This window comes from Centroberyx affinis, unplaced genomic scaffold (genome assembly GCF_046629955.1).
Source record: "Centroberyx affinis isolate AG114_WGS23_722 - 3 ecotype Tasmania unplaced genomic scaffold, CSIRO-AGI_Caff_v1 ptg000582l_1, whole genome shotgun sequence".
NCBI lineage: Eukaryota > Metazoa > Chordata > Actinopteri > Beryciformes > Berycidae > Centroberyx > Centroberyx affinis.
In genome coordinates, this window is record NW_027279222.1 from 485,838 (window position 1) to 502,828 (window position 16,991).

The window sequence follows — 16,991 nt, forward strand, 5'->3', positions numbered from 1 at the left end:
TATATTGGTACCTATGCCTTCATGCTCACCAGTGATCACTCAATATGATTTATTTCATTATATTTTTTTGTTATGTTGCTGAGTAGTCCTGCTTTTTGACATAGACTACCCCGGTTATGTAGAAATAAGCATATTATAAGAAGTAAACTGATGGTGGCTTCAGTTAAGGATTCAGATCCATAAGGCTGAAACCTGTGTTTCAAACATTAGGCCTATTATTATTATTATTATGATTATTAGCCTATATTTTTCAATAGGCCTATTGTTTCTTCAGTTTTCTGGTGAGATGCTGAAATTTGCAACACAACTTCAAATGTATGGCCAGATTAATGAGAGAAGGCACTATAATGTCAACTTTTACAGGCTGCCAAAAATGCAAAATAAAATTAATACATTTAAAAAAAAAAAGTTCTATAGTCCCTGCTAGTGCAGACCGATAGACGATGCGTTCCGAGATTGGTGCAAATATAAACCTATCCTACAAATCTGCATCTTGGACTATCAATGTCCAACATGACACATTTTTCACTATTCCACAATTTATTTCTAAAACCTTACCTCCCTAACATTTTATATATCAACACCAAACTTAGTAGGCCTGTATAGCATTTAATCTGATACTCCAATGGCCAATAAATCGTCCAAATCAGTTAAACACGATGGCCAATCGTAGCCTAACTAACAAACTTGTGAATGCACAAATGGCTAGTGACAATTATGACTATAACTTAATGCCAGCTTGTCCAGTTATGATGAAACTTGGCCCTTGTTCAAGGGGACTGAATCATCAAGTGTGCAAGACATTTTAAACTGATCAGGAGGCAGCACAAAATAAGGACTAATACAATTAAATTAATAGCCAAATTTCATGCAAACCTACAAAAGGGTGGCTGAGTAGGCTATCAGCACTTAAATTTTTTGGACTTCAGTAGTAATGTTAAAGGGACACTGATATTTGGATTTTACTTTACAGTGCATTACAGTGAACAGGTAGGCATTGGTTGGGACAGCGCGAAAGCGCTATTAAAAAAAGAAGTCAAATGTCCATTTTGTATTTTTAATAATTAAATGATTTAGTAAATGTTATTTCAGCTAGCATAATTCGAAGCATAACTTCAATAATGCTGTTTTACATAAGAAAATGTACTTGAAAACTGAACATAATTTCCAAAACAAACAATAGTAAACAGAAATAGATGCTAATTGTCAATGCCCCCAATTACTAAGAGGAAAACTGGGTGCTCTAAATGTGTTTTTGCTATGGGCTAACCATACTGCCCCTGCTGTAGACATCGTACTCCTTGTAGCGCAGGTAATCTTTCAGCCTGGGAGGAAGAGGAAGGAAGCTGATAAACACTGGTGATCTCAAACGCAGGCGACTCAGATGCTCTCTTATCCGCAACCGACACAGGTGCTTCAGGCTCCGCACATTTCCTGAAAGTCATTGAAGTCAAGTCATAAACACACGAAACAAACATTTTAACTAATGGAGGATCATAACAGTTCTCTCACTTTGGATGTGACAGATCTCTGGCCACTGTTTCTGCTCCTTCAAGGTGTCCTCGAGTTTGGTGCAGAAGGAGACGTGGTCAGTGTAGTCCAGCATGATGCGCACCACCTGGCCAGATATGTGTTTGAGCCAGTGCACTGTTATCACCTCACAGAACTAGAAAGAGACAGAGGCAGAGAGACAGACACAGACACAAGGACACATGCAGCGCTGAGAGAGAAAGCTTGAAGCATTTTGGAAAGAAAGTGTCCCCCGCCAGTTCCCCCACATTCCACTCTTTATACCACTCTCTCTCAGACAAGGCTTGTCTCACCACCATGTCTTTGATGACTGAGGTCATCCAAGGGGCGTAGTCATGGGAGCTGTCACCATAGGGACAGTTAAAGCAACGCTGCACGTCGTAGCCATAGTTCAGAATCATTCTCAGCATGACCTCATCCTTCAAGGCATACTGCAGCGCTGAGGGGAAGTGAGTGGTGTTGACACGGGAGTAGTAGTTGACATTTGCTCCAAACTTCAGCAAGGTGTTGATCAGCTCATAGTTGCCCTGTCTAAGAGCCACCTGCAAACAGTTGATAGGGTCCTGGTTCACCATTGCCCCGGCCTCCAACAGCAAGCGGCTGCACTGAATATCATTGTTGGACACAGCAAAGAATAGGGCAGACCTGCGCTCATCATCATAGTTGCTGCGCACCCTTGGGTGCAGCATGAAGTTAGGGTCATAGCCCGCTTGGAGCAGCAGCTCCAGACACTGGGCATGTCCCCCAGCAGCTGCAGAGTGGAGGGGACTCATCCCACTTTCCTTCACGGCCTCCATCTTAGTCACCGGGATCAGGTGCTCCAACGCCCTGTCAAAGAAGAGACCTTATTTAAGAATGTGCTTGATCTTGAGCTAGGTTAGTACATCATAGAAAACTGGGAAAACTAGATGTTGTAACACAGATATTCCTCACAGTATGTGTCCATGGTATGCCACACGGTGAATGGGCATGTGCCCGCTGTACAGAGGTAAGTTGGGATCTGCTCCATGCTCCAGCAGCAAGGAGATTATGTCAGGGTTTCCTGCTGCTGCCGCCTCAAACAAGACAGTGCCAGACTCCGATTCACACCACACATGGGCTCCTAGAGGAATAACACGCCGACATTTTAAAGGCTATTTATTAGTGGTTGTGAAAATAACTGAAAAAAATCACCTTATCTGATCTACCTTTCTTTAACAGGACCTCCACCACATTCAAATGTCCATTCTGTGCAGCCAAAGCCAGGGGAGTTTTCGTTTTAATGTCACATGCGTTCGGGTTGGCACCAGACTCTAGGAGCAGATAGACAAAGTTCTCCAGGCCTAAAAAGGCTGACTCATGTAGAGCTGTCCGGTCTAGCGGTCCTTTTAGGTCTACTTTGGCATTGTAGCGAAGCAGGAGTGTGGCCAAGTCATACTGGTCATTTAGAATAGCTATTAAGAAAGGATCAGGGGAGAAAAGAAGAGGACTAATAATAAGCAAATATCATTTCAGTAAAATAAGGTGCATTTTCAGATCAAGTGAGTCTTAGATACCTTACCTGCCACTAATGGAGAGTCCTGCTCATCGTTCTGGAGATCTGGGCTACAACCATTTTGCAACAGGAACGTAGCGTTCTCCCTGAGGCCGTAAACCACAGCTAGGAACAGTGGTGTTTCACCCTTTAAAGAGCGACACTGGCCTGCACCCAGGGGGGAGGCTGGAGCCCAAACACAAAACAACTAGTCATTGCGAGCTAGAAATGTAATGAAGGTTCAAACATTACAGTCATACTTTAAATAACTTGACTACCTGAGAAGATAATCTCCAGTGTCCTTTTATTCTCTTGTACTGCGGCCTCATGCAGAGGGATCCATCCACGTTCATCGACTCTGGACAGAGTCTCCGGCTGCACTGCCAGTCTGTTCAGCACATCCTCATCACCTACATATGAGGAAAGGAATATATGAGGAAAGGATATCAGAGTAATAATGGAACTACTGGCAAGACTAATGACAGTCGGTATCAGCTGTGAAAGGTTATGGATCACTTCAGCTCACCCTCCTTGATTGCTTTGAAAATCTCATCAGGGTCTTCACTGGCTTTCAGATCACTATAGAAACACATTGCATAGATCAAGGCATCACATGATGAATGAGAGATACACAATGTAAAAAGGGAAGCATTTTACCATAAGGAAGTCAGAAAGTAACCTGGGATTCAGTCCTTTGAGTTTTCTATATTGAATCAGACTCTGTTCAATTATATACTGTGTTGCCTCATCTTCATCCAAGTCCTCCTCCGATTGGTAAAAGGCATCTTCTGTCTCTGTGTTCATCTGTTACTCTAAAATGGATCAGTGCACAAGTAGCTGCTGTGGGGGGAAAGAGGCAGAAGGTAAACATGACCGTTAAACCCGGCACCCGAGACCGAGAGCACCACTTGCAGCCTGGAATACCAAGAGGGAGACATTCCACAGTCAACAGTAAAACTAGAGCCTAAACAGGGACTAGCTGCAGTTATTCCTAATGCTTGCTGTTGAATTAGATGTCCAAATGGTCTTGATGACATCAAAATCCATGAAAGATATAGTTCTCTGAGAAATAATTAATATAATCATCCCTCTGAGCAGCCATACTCTGGACTCTTTCTATATGAAACTGTGCCCAATGTTGAATTATTCTTAACTTTAAATAGCATCTGAGAGAGAGCAGGTCTCTTATAACGACTTTATACAGTATTTCTCTGTCAGCATGGCCGAAACAAAGGCATAGCTGTACAGTTTACATGTGCGTGGCTGGTACCATGTGACAGTGGCAACATTGATATAACACTAATCCAAAGCAGAAGAAAAAGCACAATGTGTAATAATGAAATCTTAGGCCATGCCTCGGAAAGACATGAAACTAGACAGATTTCAAATGATAGCAAATGGCATGGAAATTCAACAGCCACAAACCATAATGATCAAAGTGTAACAATGCACCTATGTTGCAACATTAAATATTAATACAAGGCCTTCAAGCACCATACTGATCAATCTTCTTTCTCGCTACATGCATTATTTTCTTGTTAGGTGTTTACCTTCAGTCAAGGCTGTGTTCCTCCGGTAGCTTTTACAACTGTAGAGCCAATGCACTCCTCAGCTCCCAAACATACCTATTTATGTCTGCCCTACTATAAATATCTGATCACGGGGCCATCCCAGCCAGCACCTGGCTTTGACCCACTGAGCACTGCAACACCCCCCCCCCCACACACCATTCAGCTCACATGCCTGTTCACTTATAACACAGGCAGGCCATCAAAACACCACAGGTTGGGATCACATTTAGCTCATACTTTTAAACAAAGATGTGTTTACTGACACCACTGACAAATCAACAGTTTCTTATGTTTCACTCTGGTTACATTAAGAACGGCTGTCCTGTCTTTGGAGTGCATTAGTACGTGATTTGTTGTTTTAAGTCTAAATATTTGAATTCATGAAGTATTATGCTGCCTCCTACTTGGATAGTGGAGTTGCTGAAAATGTTGCTACAGCATGGAATTCTGTTTTCTACAAGGCTGCCGTGCAATCATGTCTTGGACACTGTAACTCTGTAAATTCCAAATATGTCATCAGAAAGTGTTTAGCCTTTATATTCACTAAGAAATCAGTCTGTAACCTTGTGAGATAAAGTTGGTCACCCACGTGCAGTTGATAGCTTGCTAGCTCTTTGTGACAGATTTCAATTGATGTTAATTTAAGAGTTTTTCATCACCAAGTTTGTGCTATTGCTTAAAATAAAACATTTTTATTGTGATTATTTTGTGTTGAGTGGCTTTAATGTTTAAACTGTTGGAAAAGTAATATAAGCTCTTTTTGCCCCGGCAAGTGCCCAAAAAGGGCATGAGGGGTTAATAAGGGCTTCCCCAAGCAATTTTGGGCTGTTCTCTCTGGGCCAGTTTTTTTGCCTGCATTGGACCAGTGTGGACGTGTTTCTTTTAACATTCATTTTCAGTGCCAGCCACCTTTTTCTAATTTTAGTAAGCTAGCTATTATGACATTTTGGCTGTGGCCACAGCATTACTATATGACTATAAATGTGTGCAACACAAATGAAAAAAATGGCACAAAGCTAGTTGACTTTTTTGATTTTCTTTCATTTTTCAGACCTTTTGATCATCAGGTCACTAAAAGACAGTGAAGGATTCATGGAAATTGGTGGCAAAAATAACGAGGTGCGAACAGATTGCAGCTGTAATGATTCTGAATTGAATTTAATGTAAGATAGAGTTTCATCATTTTAAGTATGTGTAATTGCAGTTTAACACACCGTATATGATTACATTAACATGCATGGAGGGAAGCTGATTTACATTTACATGAGTTTTGTAGTGTATAATGAAAAAGAGTCTGCACACTAACAATATGCTTCCAATGTGTGTAAAATATATGAACACCATTACATAGATGGCATTTCGAGCGTACTGCTCTTCATCAGACACATATGCTGGAAACATCACCTATCTATTGGTGTTAATAAACTTGGAGTATTACAGTGTCTTTCATCTGTTGTGTTTTGAATTTGACTTGTCTGTTGAGGTTTGGGATGTGCATGTTTTCGTCTTTTTTTATACACTGCATGTGACCCACATTTCAAGCAATTAGATGTACATTTATCTTCTTAACTGTTTTCCAGTTTGACAGTATGCTGCTTTAGTAAATGTTCATAAGAAAAGAGCCTGGTTTATTGGAGAAAATCATTGTAAGCTATCTGTCTAGCTTTGCACACCGTAGTACTGGATTGCAAGGGCATTCATTGTTTTAATATTGATCATCAAGGAACAGAGAATCCAACAAAGAAATCAAAGCATCTGATGTATGTGATGTGTCAAAGTAAAGTGCTTGAGTGTTAAACATTGTGCTGTCGGATCTCAGTCATCGAGTTGACAGAGCATGGCCACGCCGCGCTTGATCCAGTGTTGTGGGCGCTTGCTTGTGGGCAACATCATGGAAATGACAAAATTGGTAGAGTGGCCTGTGGTGGAGAGGGTGCCCTTCCTCTCACTGGTCTTGTAGAGAGGGCAAACATACAGCATCTGAGACTGATCCATGCTCTTCCTTTGAGCTGGATGGAAGAGAGGGAAGCAAAGAAATAGGGAGAAAATAGGGAGTAGAGAGAAAATAAAAGAAACAAGTTCAAGATACTAGGAACGCAAAAGACACCCGAAAACCTATGAATGGAATGTCTGATTCATCTGTCATTTTTATCTACAGAGAAAAGTTAACTGCTGGCACTGTAAGAAGTGAGTTAATTCTTACTGGGTTTGATCCAAATGATGGGCACTGAGTCAAAGAGGACTTTGAGGTGCTGCTCAGCCAGAACGCCACTGATGGGAGAGAGGGAAACCATAGTTAAGCTGTATCAAGTCTCCCTGCACTGTCACAGTTCCGATGATATAACTATTATTCTAAAAACAACCCCAGTATGAACATGTACCTTCTTTTATCCCAGCGAGCTCCATCCAGAAACAGCCCATTAATATAAACACCATCTTCAGGGGATGTGGCTGAGTCATCAATAGGGAGAACCTGTAAGATAAAATCATGAGCACGGTCAGCAAAGTACAAAAACTACAATAAGACCTTAATTCTTGTGAGGGGAGACAGAGGGATTACAAAGTGTGTGTGTTTTTGACCTCAAACTCAAAGCCCAGCAGGTCAATGGGGACATGGTATTTCCTGGCATAGTTCTGCATGGCCCCAGTTAGGAAGGCCTGGGTGAAGAAGAAGCCAGATAGCCAGAACACATTGGGCTTACTGGTGTTATACCAATCCTGCAGGGCCATAGGATGAAAGTGAAAATACAGGAGGAGTGAAAAACTCAAACAAGCTCCCAGATAACGCATTTCTCTCACACACTACAGTGAGGATGAAGTCCATCTTAGATAAAAAATGACAGAATCACAGTCATCTGAATGATCTTTATAGACCAGGCTCACCTTCAGGAACTTGAGCCTGGAGAGGAAGTCAGTGATGTAGCTACCCAGGGGCTTGAGGCTAGGGTAAGAGCGCTTGGCCCACTTCTCTGGGACCTTGCCCACAATCAAACTGCCTGCGATGGCCTCCAACTCTGCATCCATCACCACCAGACCCTTAATGGCCTTCAGCAGGTTTTGTAGGCTCACACGGATCGTAACGCACAGCCTGACGGAGAGGAAAAACAGCAGCAAAGTGATATAAAAAAAGGTAGTGAGGTACTGTTGTACTTTTGGTTCTGCATTGTCATGTTTGTACGTACGTGTTGTAGCGCTCCATCTCCTGGACGAGCACTGTGTTCATGCTCTCCTCATAGAGCACTGGGAACTTTGAGAGTGCAGCCTCAATGTCAAAATTGTCTGGGAGCTGATGGAACAAAGCAGTTGAGTCTGTTAGTTATAAATATACAGTGCAGTGCGTACAGAATAAGGCCAACGTACAGGAAACACCAACACAAACTGCCAATGTGGTGAAGAGCTCTTCTGCAGCTGCACTGGTGTAGAGTGCATTTCTTTGCATGAAAATCAATCCAATCATTCTAAAGAGGTTTTGATAAATTGTAATTACTACATAATGAAAAGGATAGGGAAATCATGCCCCATCTCACTGTAGAGCCACAATCATATGCCCATGCTCTGGACATATTACACACAAGATTGAGCATTTCCGTAAAATAAAACCTTCTCAAGGAGTAGTAGGTTTGATCAGGTTGTACCTTAGTAAGGATGTCATTTGCTATGTCATACAGGGTGTTGTCTCCCCCAGAGCTCCCCCCTCCCTTGGCCCCTCCTCCCTGGGTGAGCAGCAGTGAGTCAAACAGCAGCTTGGTCTGCTGCAGATCCTTAGAGATGTCCACATTTTCGTGCATTCCAAACACCTCTGGGTGCTGGCTGAATGGAAGTTTCTAGAACACAACACACAGATATTATTACTCAGGTGGAAGTCAGTATACCAAAGCAAATATTTATCCACTGTATGTCTACTAAGTAAAAAAGCTGTGTTGCTAATCATTGCTTCAAAGACAGGAAAGAAAAAAAATTTACATTACCTTGATAAATTCAATATAGTCCTCATAGATGCATTTAGGCGGGGCATAGTAATCGCCGCTGGGGGAGAAGGTGTAGCGGCCTTTCTCAATGATGTCCGTGTTGTAGAAGTCAGCCAGGACGGTCATCAGGAGCCGCCTGTCCCAGTCGTCTGTCACACGGCCACCATAGTTACACTCCCCGGTCAGGTAAGTTATGGCCTCAAAGGGCACCTCATCATATTCATTCACAAACAGCTAGACAGTGGAAAAGAAGGGGTGAAAGAGGAAGATGTCTGCATAAGTATATTCATGGGCATTGTAGGTAAATTGAAACTCCTGAAACTCCCCTGAATACCTGTAGCTGTCTAATGCTGATACGTAGGTCGGACTCATTGAAGCCATAGGGAATATTCCAGCCCAGGGGACCGAACTTCTTCCTCTCCTGAACAAGAGCGTGGAAGAAGCATACTCCATACAAAAGCTTCTCCCAAATCTAGAGGAGGAATCAAAGAGGCAGGATTAGCGAGACAAAATATCCTCTGTTTGATAGACGTACATAGAGACTTGCAAATTATTGTGACATACAGTATGTGCGTGAGCTTCCCCCCCAACTCACCAGCTCCTTGTTGGGGCAGTTATTGAAGAAGTTTGGGTCGGAAACAGGATCTGACAGGTAAGACTGTAGCAGGTTGAGTCGGAGGCCTGTGGGAGGTTCATTTGTCATTTTCACCCCATTCTGTAGGATGGTCACTGGAAACTGATGAAGGAGAGGATGGTTATTCATTAGGACAATACACAGACCTGAGGTTTTTATTATAGATGCATATTCTTGATAGAAAGCTATATCTTGCTGTTTAAAAAATTTAAATTTACTCATTAGTGCAGTATGAAATGTGCTGTGCTTTACCTTGGGTGAGGGGTAGCTGGTGAGCCAAAGGCGGAAGTCTGGGTGGCAGACTTCTGTACTGAAGTCCTCGCAGGTCTTCTCTAGGGTGGACATCCAGGAAACGGCCAGGTGACAGTTTTGCAAACACACCCAAGTCCCCTCCTTCATGGCTGTGAGTATCATCTTGGCAGCGATGGGACCTTGGCCCTGCCCCAGGGAGATGGACTGGAACTTGGTACCACCCATGTTCTTGTCATTGGCAAACTTCAGTAAACCTGTGGAGGGAGACAGACGTTTCTGATGATTTCCTGTGACAGCAATATGTGGAACCTAGACAGAGAATGTCCTAATTCGTCTGTGTAAAACATGAGTCTCCAGTGGGACTGTAGCACTTACTGGCCATGGGATCAGCTCCTGGAGACAGCACAAACACAAGCGGGATGGTGGAGTTGGAGTCCAGGTAGCTCTTACTCAGGTCAAAGGGAGGGGGCTCCACAAATTTCTTCCCCAGCTTGTTAGTCACATAATTAGTGATGGCTGGCACTATCTTATCGGGCCTGAGACAGCGAAAGATGATGATCATCTGCAGGTCATTGAGCTGTTCACACCAGGGTTTAGGCAGAGGAGTGTTGTAGGGCTCCTTGCTGTCATAGATTGGCCTGAAGTCCTCTGGGCTCTTGAGGAAAGCCTCTCTGTGGGAAAAATCACATTCACAGATTCACTCAATTAGTCTAAAGTAAATTATGAAGATAAACTGGACTATAGAGTAATAGACAAAACTTCTCAAACACATTTTAAAGATTTGGAAATTTGTTGAGTGAATAATGGATGTTACTTTATTCCCTGTAAGCCAGGCAGTTCACTGGCTCTACAGATCTCATCCCAGCTCTTGTCCTGCAGCCAGGTGGGGTCTGGGTTAGCAGTGGTGTTCTGCAGGCCCACTCCTCCAGTCAGCAAGAACATGAAATCAGCATAGTCTATCTCCTTCTTTGCTCTGAATGGAAATATTAACAGTGAATATCACAATCTAAAATTAATATATCAACATACTGTATGGTAATAGGCGCAACTCAGGTAAATGCTGACATCAAAGTTAGCAAGTCAAACACTCAGCATTTAACCAATATAACTTCCTACTTTGCACTCTATCCTCTGGTAGCTTGAACACTTACAGGAGTAGGTTGCAGCAGAGGAGGAAGGAGAAGAGGAGTTTGTCCTTTTCAAACAGTGAGCGACAGACATTGCAGTACAGGTTATAGGTGAAGTGATCAATCAGGTATCTCAGCCTCCTCTCCAGGATCTTGGACTTGTTACTGAAGAATAGATGACAACGCTCAGAATCAGGAAGTTTCAGATGAACGCACACTATCTCTTAAGACTGAAACCAGCCTATGCTAATACACAACTTTTAGCCTGATGTTAGGCTCAATTTTGCCATCCCCACTGGAGTTCAAGGTCCAGCTGAGTCTTTGTTGACTCATATGAGAGAGCTGATGCTAATCATGTAGGTAATCATGTAGTGTTAGAAGGGTTAAAGACTCAGTCTCTTGCCAACTGGTTAATTTACAGACCAGTGCAGGCTGACAACAGTATTCAAACTTGTTTGATTTGCAAGACTCAGATCTGGACAAATTTGGATGAACTCTTGTAGTGTGAGCTGGAGAATGACAAATCTCTGACAATAGAAAACAGGAATTGAGCTCAACATGGAAAAAACATACAAACAGAAACTGAGTGAGTTGGTGTCTGTCTGTGTTTGTTGTTGTCGTATCTTGTGGTAACAATATTGTTACGGGGCTTGATCCCTTACCCTTGCTTGTCTTCAAGTTTGTGTCCTTGTACAGCAGATTTAGTGTGAAATGATTTCTATTTTTACAGCCTTCTAGACTGTCAATAGTCATAAACTCTGTAGGCTGCATTTGTCACCTTTTTTGGGACACGTTTCATGTGTGTCACTCACCTGTCCTGGATGGAGTTCATGTAGAGGTTGACAAACCAGCTGAGAGAGTACTGGTACATGGGGTCTATGTTAGTCAGGTCAGCGATGCTGAAGAACAGGATAGAGGAGTGCTTGGCGATGGCCCTGTAACCCTCTCTAGACTCTGCTATTTTGATCTCCGTCTTCTCAGCTATCTGGGAGGTACGGAAATAGTAGAAAGTTAGATTACCATACATACATACATACATACATACATACATACTCATCACATTCACAATGCATGTCTCATTCCTCTGAAGAATATTCAGAATATTGCATGGTCTAGACCTGCTGTTTATTGGATATCTCATTGGACATGATCTTAGTAGAAAGTTAGATTACCATACATACATACATACATACTCATCACATTCACAATGCATGTCTCATTCCTCTGAAGAATATTCAGAATATTGCATGGTCTAGACCTGCTGTTTCTTGGATATCTCATTGGACATGATCTTAGCAGAGTCAAGAATCTGGATGGCGCTCTCATCCTCCAGGATGTTCCCCTCAGATGACTGCAGTGTCTCCAGAATCTTGTCCTCAATCTCCTTCAGCTGCCTCTTATTGGCTGCTGACTGCAAGATCAGTGCATTCCTCTCCTCTTCAAGTTCTGGCCTGTAGAACAAGATGAAGCAGAAACAATACTCAACCAAAATGACAAGAAGTATTTCAGAAAATGACAACGATTAGTAATGATCTGAAATTTCTACCTCTCCTTGGCAACCACAATCCCCAGCAGCTGATCCTCCAAGCCCTCGGGGGTGATCATGAAGTTGAGCAGGGAGACCTTGGTGGCCAGCTCCGGTAGGTAGTGGGGGTTCCGCAGCTTAGTGGTGATGTAGAAACGGAAATCACAGGAGTACTCAATCACGCTTTCCCCCAGTCTGATGCAGTCCACGCCACCTGAGTGAAACAAACTTCATTGAGGATAGAAATTTTGGATTTTTTTGAGATTCAGATGGCTTGGTAGCCATCGCCCATTAACAGCCACGCTGTCTGTGTGCTGCACCTTGTTTGAAGGTTTGTTTGAGCAGCAGTGGTTCCAGTGAGGGGTCCAGCTCCTCTCCTACATTCTCCAGCAGCAGCGGGGTTCCAAACTGGATGCAGTTCTCCAGAGTTCTCATGTAGTCCCCATCTGTCAGCTTGATCAAACTCAGATTGTTGTCTTTCTCTGAATTCTTCACCCACTTGTTGGCCTGGCCCTGGGGGTCGATCATCAGAGGCCTACAGGAACACAGACATTAATAAGGAGCGAGGGATTTTACTGCCAACTTTATCCATGCTTAACCAAAATCAGTGTATATTTTTGACAAATGTTTCAATTACAGCTTCTTACTTTTCATCAACCAATTTCAGTGAGAGGGACTCACCATCTACGCGAGTTACTGACAATGACACCATTGTCTATGGAGAAAGAGTCAGTGGGCAGGCCTGCAATGTTCCAAGCCCTAATCTTAATGGGATCTCCCAGGGTCTTACTGAGAGAGAAGTCATCTGATGATGGGATGTTCTTAGACTGGAGACATTGAGGTAGGTAAAAAGAAAGTTAATAAGCAAATACATATGTCTGAAGTGGGAGAGTGACTGGAAAGCCTCTTTAGTCTACATAAAGGAGGAGAGTTTACTTGGCAGAGTTTGGTCCATATCTTGGTGCAGTCCTGTCTGAAGCCAGCAGTGAAGGCTCCCAGATAGGCGATGACGCCGGCAGAGATAAGAACATCCCCAGTCAGGTTGTCATAGGTGTTCTGCAGGTCATCTGCTGCCTTAGACCATCTATAGACAGAAGTTCAGTCAGTCGCACTATCAGTCACCAAAAAAACATTAAACACAATATACTGTACACATTATCATAATCATCGTCATCACCTGGTCTTCTCTCCCCCCAAGCCTCCAATTAGTTTCTCAGCTCTCTCCAACTTGCGGGCACACAAATCCACCTGGAACTCCAGCTGGGCCTTCTCCTCTGTCTTCTCCTCGAAAGTCTTCTGAAGTGCAGCCAAACGGTCCTCCACCTCCTTCAGCTCAGCTCTCTTCTGGTCCAGCAGGGCCATGGTAGTGGCCAGAGACTGCTGGGCCTCTGCTAGATTGGCCTTCTTAGGAGCCACTACCTAAAACCAGAGACAAAGCAGAGTGGTTGATAAAGAGACCATAGATGGACACATGGGATAAAGAATGACAGAAATTGGAAAAAGTTGAGAACAAAGAAGTGGAAGCGAGCAAAGATATTTTACCATGACTAGTCAAGAGGAAAGAGACTATGCCAACTCTACCTTTGCCACCCTGTCATACACCTCCATGGCTTGGATCCACTTGCATAGGCCCTCGGCTGCAGAGGAGGCCTTGGCCACTTTGCTGGGGTCAAAGTCAGGATTAGTCATGTACTCACTCCGGATCTTTTGCATTACAGGGACCTGCAATGGAAAGAGACCGTGAAAGCAAAGTACAGTTATTGAAAGCAAAGCACAAGATCCTATGTTACCGTAAGAATGTTGTTTTATTGCAACTCACAGGAATATTGTCCTTGTCATATTCTCTCAGATCTCGTAAGAAGTTCATATCACCCAGTAGCTTCTTGCTTGGACCCCAGTAGTCAAAGATCTAAACAGCAAAGAAAATATTGTCACTCCACAAAGGCTAAGTATGTTTTGTTGCAACAGCAGGCTAACAAGTCAAGGTTAACATGTTTTTGTGATGATGAGCTTTAACAAAGTTTTGGGGTGCCAAAAAACATTAATGGACATACATTTTTTCCCTTAGACAAACCTTCTGTCCAGTCCCAGCTGGGTCAGCAATCTTATCTGGCTTAATCTCCTTCATCACACACACAGCTGACATCACCAACTTCACCCCTGATGGAGGATTTTTCATTGACTTCACAATTGTCACATCAGAGGGCTGAAATGAAAGAGGCAGCTCAAGTGACTCAACTGTCTAAACTGCAATGGTTTGAATGGCTACATTGGTTACAATCAGGTAGTGCAATTGCAAAAGGAATACCGACCTTCAGTGTGTCCAAGGCTGAGAGGGCAGCCTCCAGGGCAGGTATGGCCTCAGCCAAGTCACTTTCACACTCATTCTTCAGAGCCTGAGCCTCATTGGCTTTTATAGTTGCTGCCTCCTCATCGACGCGCACAACTTTACTCTTGGCTTCCACTTCGACCGACTCCACTTCAATCACCTGAAAGGGTAACACTTTATTTTGATGGTCCAGTGTTTATACTCAACTATCAGGTGACAAAAAGTAGATGTGCAATAAAGTGGCATTTGCCTATTTGCTGCATCTTTATAGACGATATATCTGTAACCCTGACCATAGCATAATCCTAACCCTGACTGCATTTTTTACCCTAACCCGAACCCCAATTCTAAAATTAACCCTAGCCCAAACACTGAATATCTACTCTATAGACTGTTTCAGTATTGTATCACCTGAAACTCAGTAGACATTTTAGTGACACATTATAGTCACTTGATAGCAAGTTGACTGTCAGGATTGGACTTTCCAAATAAAGTGTGAAAAAAGTCAGTACACATGCAATAATAATGCTCTAGTAGTGCTCTAGGTCTATCTTAAGATTCAATCAAGATGTGCAGCTTGTTCACCTCCATCATCTTGGTGTTGTCTATCTTTGCCTGTTCCAGCTTGGGCTGTAGGTCCACCAGTTCCTTTTTCATCTCACCCACCTACAGAAAGACATTTTGAAAATGACATTGCAGAGTAATGCAAAGGCAGGTTGAGTGATTTTTAACAAAGACACTCAGTTAAAATGGTGTCACATATACTGTACCTGAGACTCAGCGAAGGCAAGTTTATCCAGACCGTTGGTGTACCTCTTTTTTGCCTTCATGACAGTGTCTCGTTTCTGAGTGAGGAGCAGACGGAATGCAGCAATCAGCTCCAGGTAGGATGTGGGTGTCACATAGTTATGGCGACCTAGCTCAGACAGGAATCTGCCAATCAGAACAACAATTTTATTAAGGGGATATACAGTACATTTAGATTACCTCTGAATGTACAAGTTATAAATAACCAAATGTCATACCTGTGTGAGAGCTGTATGGCAGATGTATGGAATGTCTTGCAGATGGGCATGACCTCCTGCCTCTCATGTTCACTCATCTCAAGTGTCTCTAGGAAGGAGTTGGCGACCCGCTCAAGAGCCTCCTCTGGCCATGGCTGCCAGGGCAGATGGAGGAAAGGATAATGAGGATGTGGAGAAAGAAAAGAGTATGTGAAGAGAGATAGCTGAAACTATGCACAATACTGTCTATTAGCTAATTTAATACATGTCTCCTATTTCTCTCTCTCTCTTCTTTTTTGTTTTCTGTGGCCCAGAGACCACACAAGATGCAAACAAAATATACAGTACATATGATCACACGACTCCTCATGCCTGTGTACCTGGAACCAGTCAATGGTGCAGCAGTTGATAAGAGATGGGAACTGGCGCAGACGATTTCGAAAGGTGTCTCCAATAGGACTGAAGGCCACCACAATGTGGAGGTTCTCCCTACAGCGAGTCACGAAGAAGGCAAACAGAGCCAAGGGGCTGAACTCCAAATTTTTATTACCAGCCTGGGCGATGGGACGGACTGCCTGGAGAGAGACGGAGCCAAGGGATGAAGTCATAGTAATATTGCATATAAATGGCATAATAGGTCCTGTATAATAAGTTTACAATGCTCTTTAAGGGGATATATAACGGCCTACCTCCATGATCTCTTGCTTCTCGTCTACAGCGAACAGGTTGGGCACCTCTCCTGTGTTCAGGACACTGTCCACGTCTTCTAGAAAAGCCTCCTCTTTGATCTGAGCATCAGTTAGCAAGAACACTGTCTTCTGACCTTTCACACCAGCCTTCTTCAGCAGCAGCTATAGTATAAGGAAAAGCATGGAGACAGGATACAAAGTATGACAAGATTTCCCACAAAAGTTTGAAAATGCAAAAGAATATCATGAGGAAATCAAAATGGTGTGACATAAAAACTACAGGACATAGAAGTCTCTTCTAATCCACAAAGCTAACCTTGAGGTCATCTCTCCACTCGTTCATGCCATAGCTCTTGGAGATCTCTGGCTGGAACATGGTCATGTGAGCCATGGACGTGGCCAGGCGGGTGATGGACTGGCGCCCGCTGCCTCCTACCCCCACCAGCAGGGCATTGCCTCCTGGCTGCTTCAGCACACGGCTGATACGGGACAGGTGCTCCAGGACATAGCTACATCATGAGAAAAATCAGTAAGTCCTCAGTTGTTTGAATTTAAATGTAGAATTCCATTAATGCACTGCAAAAAGTCAATTTTAACAAGTGATTTAGTCTCATATTATTTTTCTTAAAATGAGAAAAATTCTGCTAATGAGGTGAAATAATTCCACATTTCACTTGTTTAGAAATGTCTATTCTTGAAACCAGGCAGAAAAGATGCATCACTATGTTCTTGGAACAAGTTGACTTGGATTGTGAAACACGTGAAATTATATTACCAGATTGCTTTTACTTGTTTTAAGAAAAGTGAGATTTTACAAATCAAAGCTAGGTTAAATAACTTGTTAAGACA

The 16,991-nt window shown here is 43.0% G+C and overlaps 2 protein-coding genes across 2 annotated transcripts in view; both read right to left on the reverse strand.

Moving 5' to 3' along the window:
• Nucleotides 1-1,258: 1,258 nt before the first annotated feature.
• Nucleotides 1,259-3,847, reverse strand: asb14b (ankyrin repeat and SOCS box containing 14b). The gene is made up of 9 exons (XM_071518480.1): nucleotides 3,723-3,847; nucleotides 3,570-3,622; nucleotides 3,322-3,453; nucleotides 3,071-3,229; nucleotides 2,718-2,963; nucleotides 2,464-2,632; nucleotides 1,824-2,358; nucleotides 1,513-1,666; nucleotides 1,259-1,434 (listed from the first exon to the last, which is right to left on the reverse strand). The coding sequence occupies exons 1-9, from the start codon at nucleotides 3,845-3,847 to the stop codon at nucleotides 1,259-1,261; spliced, it is 1,749 nt and encodes a 582-aa protein (XP_071374581.1).
• Nucleotides 3,848-6,301: 2,454 nt separating this feature from the next.
• Nucleotides 6,302-16,991, reverse strand: part of dnah12 (dynein, axonemal, heavy chain 12) — a 29,470-nt gene continuing 18,780 nt past the window's right edge. Inside the window, exons 43-73 of the mRNA XM_071518484.1 lie at nucleotides 16,459-16,651; nucleotides 16,143-16,304; nucleotides 15,834-16,028; nucleotides 15,475-15,608; nucleotides 15,220-15,382; nucleotides 15,035-15,115; nucleotides 14,433-14,609; nucleotides 14,195-14,326; nucleotides 13,940-14,029; nucleotides 13,702-13,842; nucleotides 13,298-13,539; nucleotides 13,057-13,204; nucleotides 12,802-12,947; nucleotides 12,441-12,655; nucleotides 12,142-12,334; nucleotides 11,854-12,046; nucleotides 11,408-11,580; nucleotides 10,620-10,760; nucleotides 10,283-10,441; nucleotides 9,844-10,139; nucleotides 9,469-9,722; nucleotides 9,178-9,318; nucleotides 8,917-9,054; nucleotides 8,583-8,816; nucleotides 8,250-8,438; nucleotides 7,797-7,900; nucleotides 7,498-7,702; nucleotides 7,195-7,332; nucleotides 6,996-7,087; nucleotides 6,818-6,885; nucleotides 6,302-6,623 (exon numbers count right to left, since the gene is read on the reverse strand). Of these exons, the coding sequence (XP_071374585.1) occupies nucleotides 6,430-6,623; nucleotides 6,818-6,885; nucleotides 6,996-7,087; nucleotides 7,195-7,332; nucleotides 7,498-7,702; nucleotides 7,797-7,900; nucleotides 8,250-8,438; nucleotides 8,583-8,816; nucleotides 8,917-9,054; nucleotides 9,178-9,318; nucleotides 9,469-9,722; nucleotides 9,844-10,139; nucleotides 10,283-10,441; nucleotides 10,620-10,760; nucleotides 11,408-11,580; nucleotides 11,854-12,046; nucleotides 12,142-12,334; nucleotides 12,441-12,655; nucleotides 12,802-12,947; nucleotides 13,057-13,204; nucleotides 13,298-13,539; nucleotides 13,702-13,842; nucleotides 13,940-14,029; nucleotides 14,195-14,326; nucleotides 14,433-14,609; nucleotides 15,035-15,115; nucleotides 15,220-15,382; nucleotides 15,475-15,608; nucleotides 15,834-16,028; nucleotides 16,143-16,304; nucleotides 16,459-16,651 (5,131 nt within the window). The 3' untranslated portion in view covers nucleotides 6,302-6,429. The remainder of the gene's footprint in view (nucleotides 6,624-6,817; nucleotides 6,886-6,995; nucleotides 7,088-7,194; nucleotides 7,333-7,497; nucleotides 7,703-7,796; nucleotides 7,901-8,249; nucleotides 8,439-8,582; nucleotides 8,817-8,916; nucleotides 9,055-9,177; nucleotides 9,319-9,468; nucleotides 9,723-9,843; nucleotides 10,140-10,282; nucleotides 10,442-10,619; nucleotides 10,761-11,407; nucleotides 11,581-11,853; nucleotides 12,047-12,141; nucleotides 12,335-12,440; nucleotides 12,656-12,801; nucleotides 12,948-13,056; nucleotides 13,205-13,297; nucleotides 13,540-13,701; nucleotides 13,843-13,939; nucleotides 14,030-14,194; nucleotides 14,327-14,432; nucleotides 14,610-15,034; nucleotides 15,116-15,219; nucleotides 15,383-15,474; nucleotides 15,609-15,833; nucleotides 16,029-16,142; nucleotides 16,305-16,458; nucleotides 16,652-16,991) is intronic.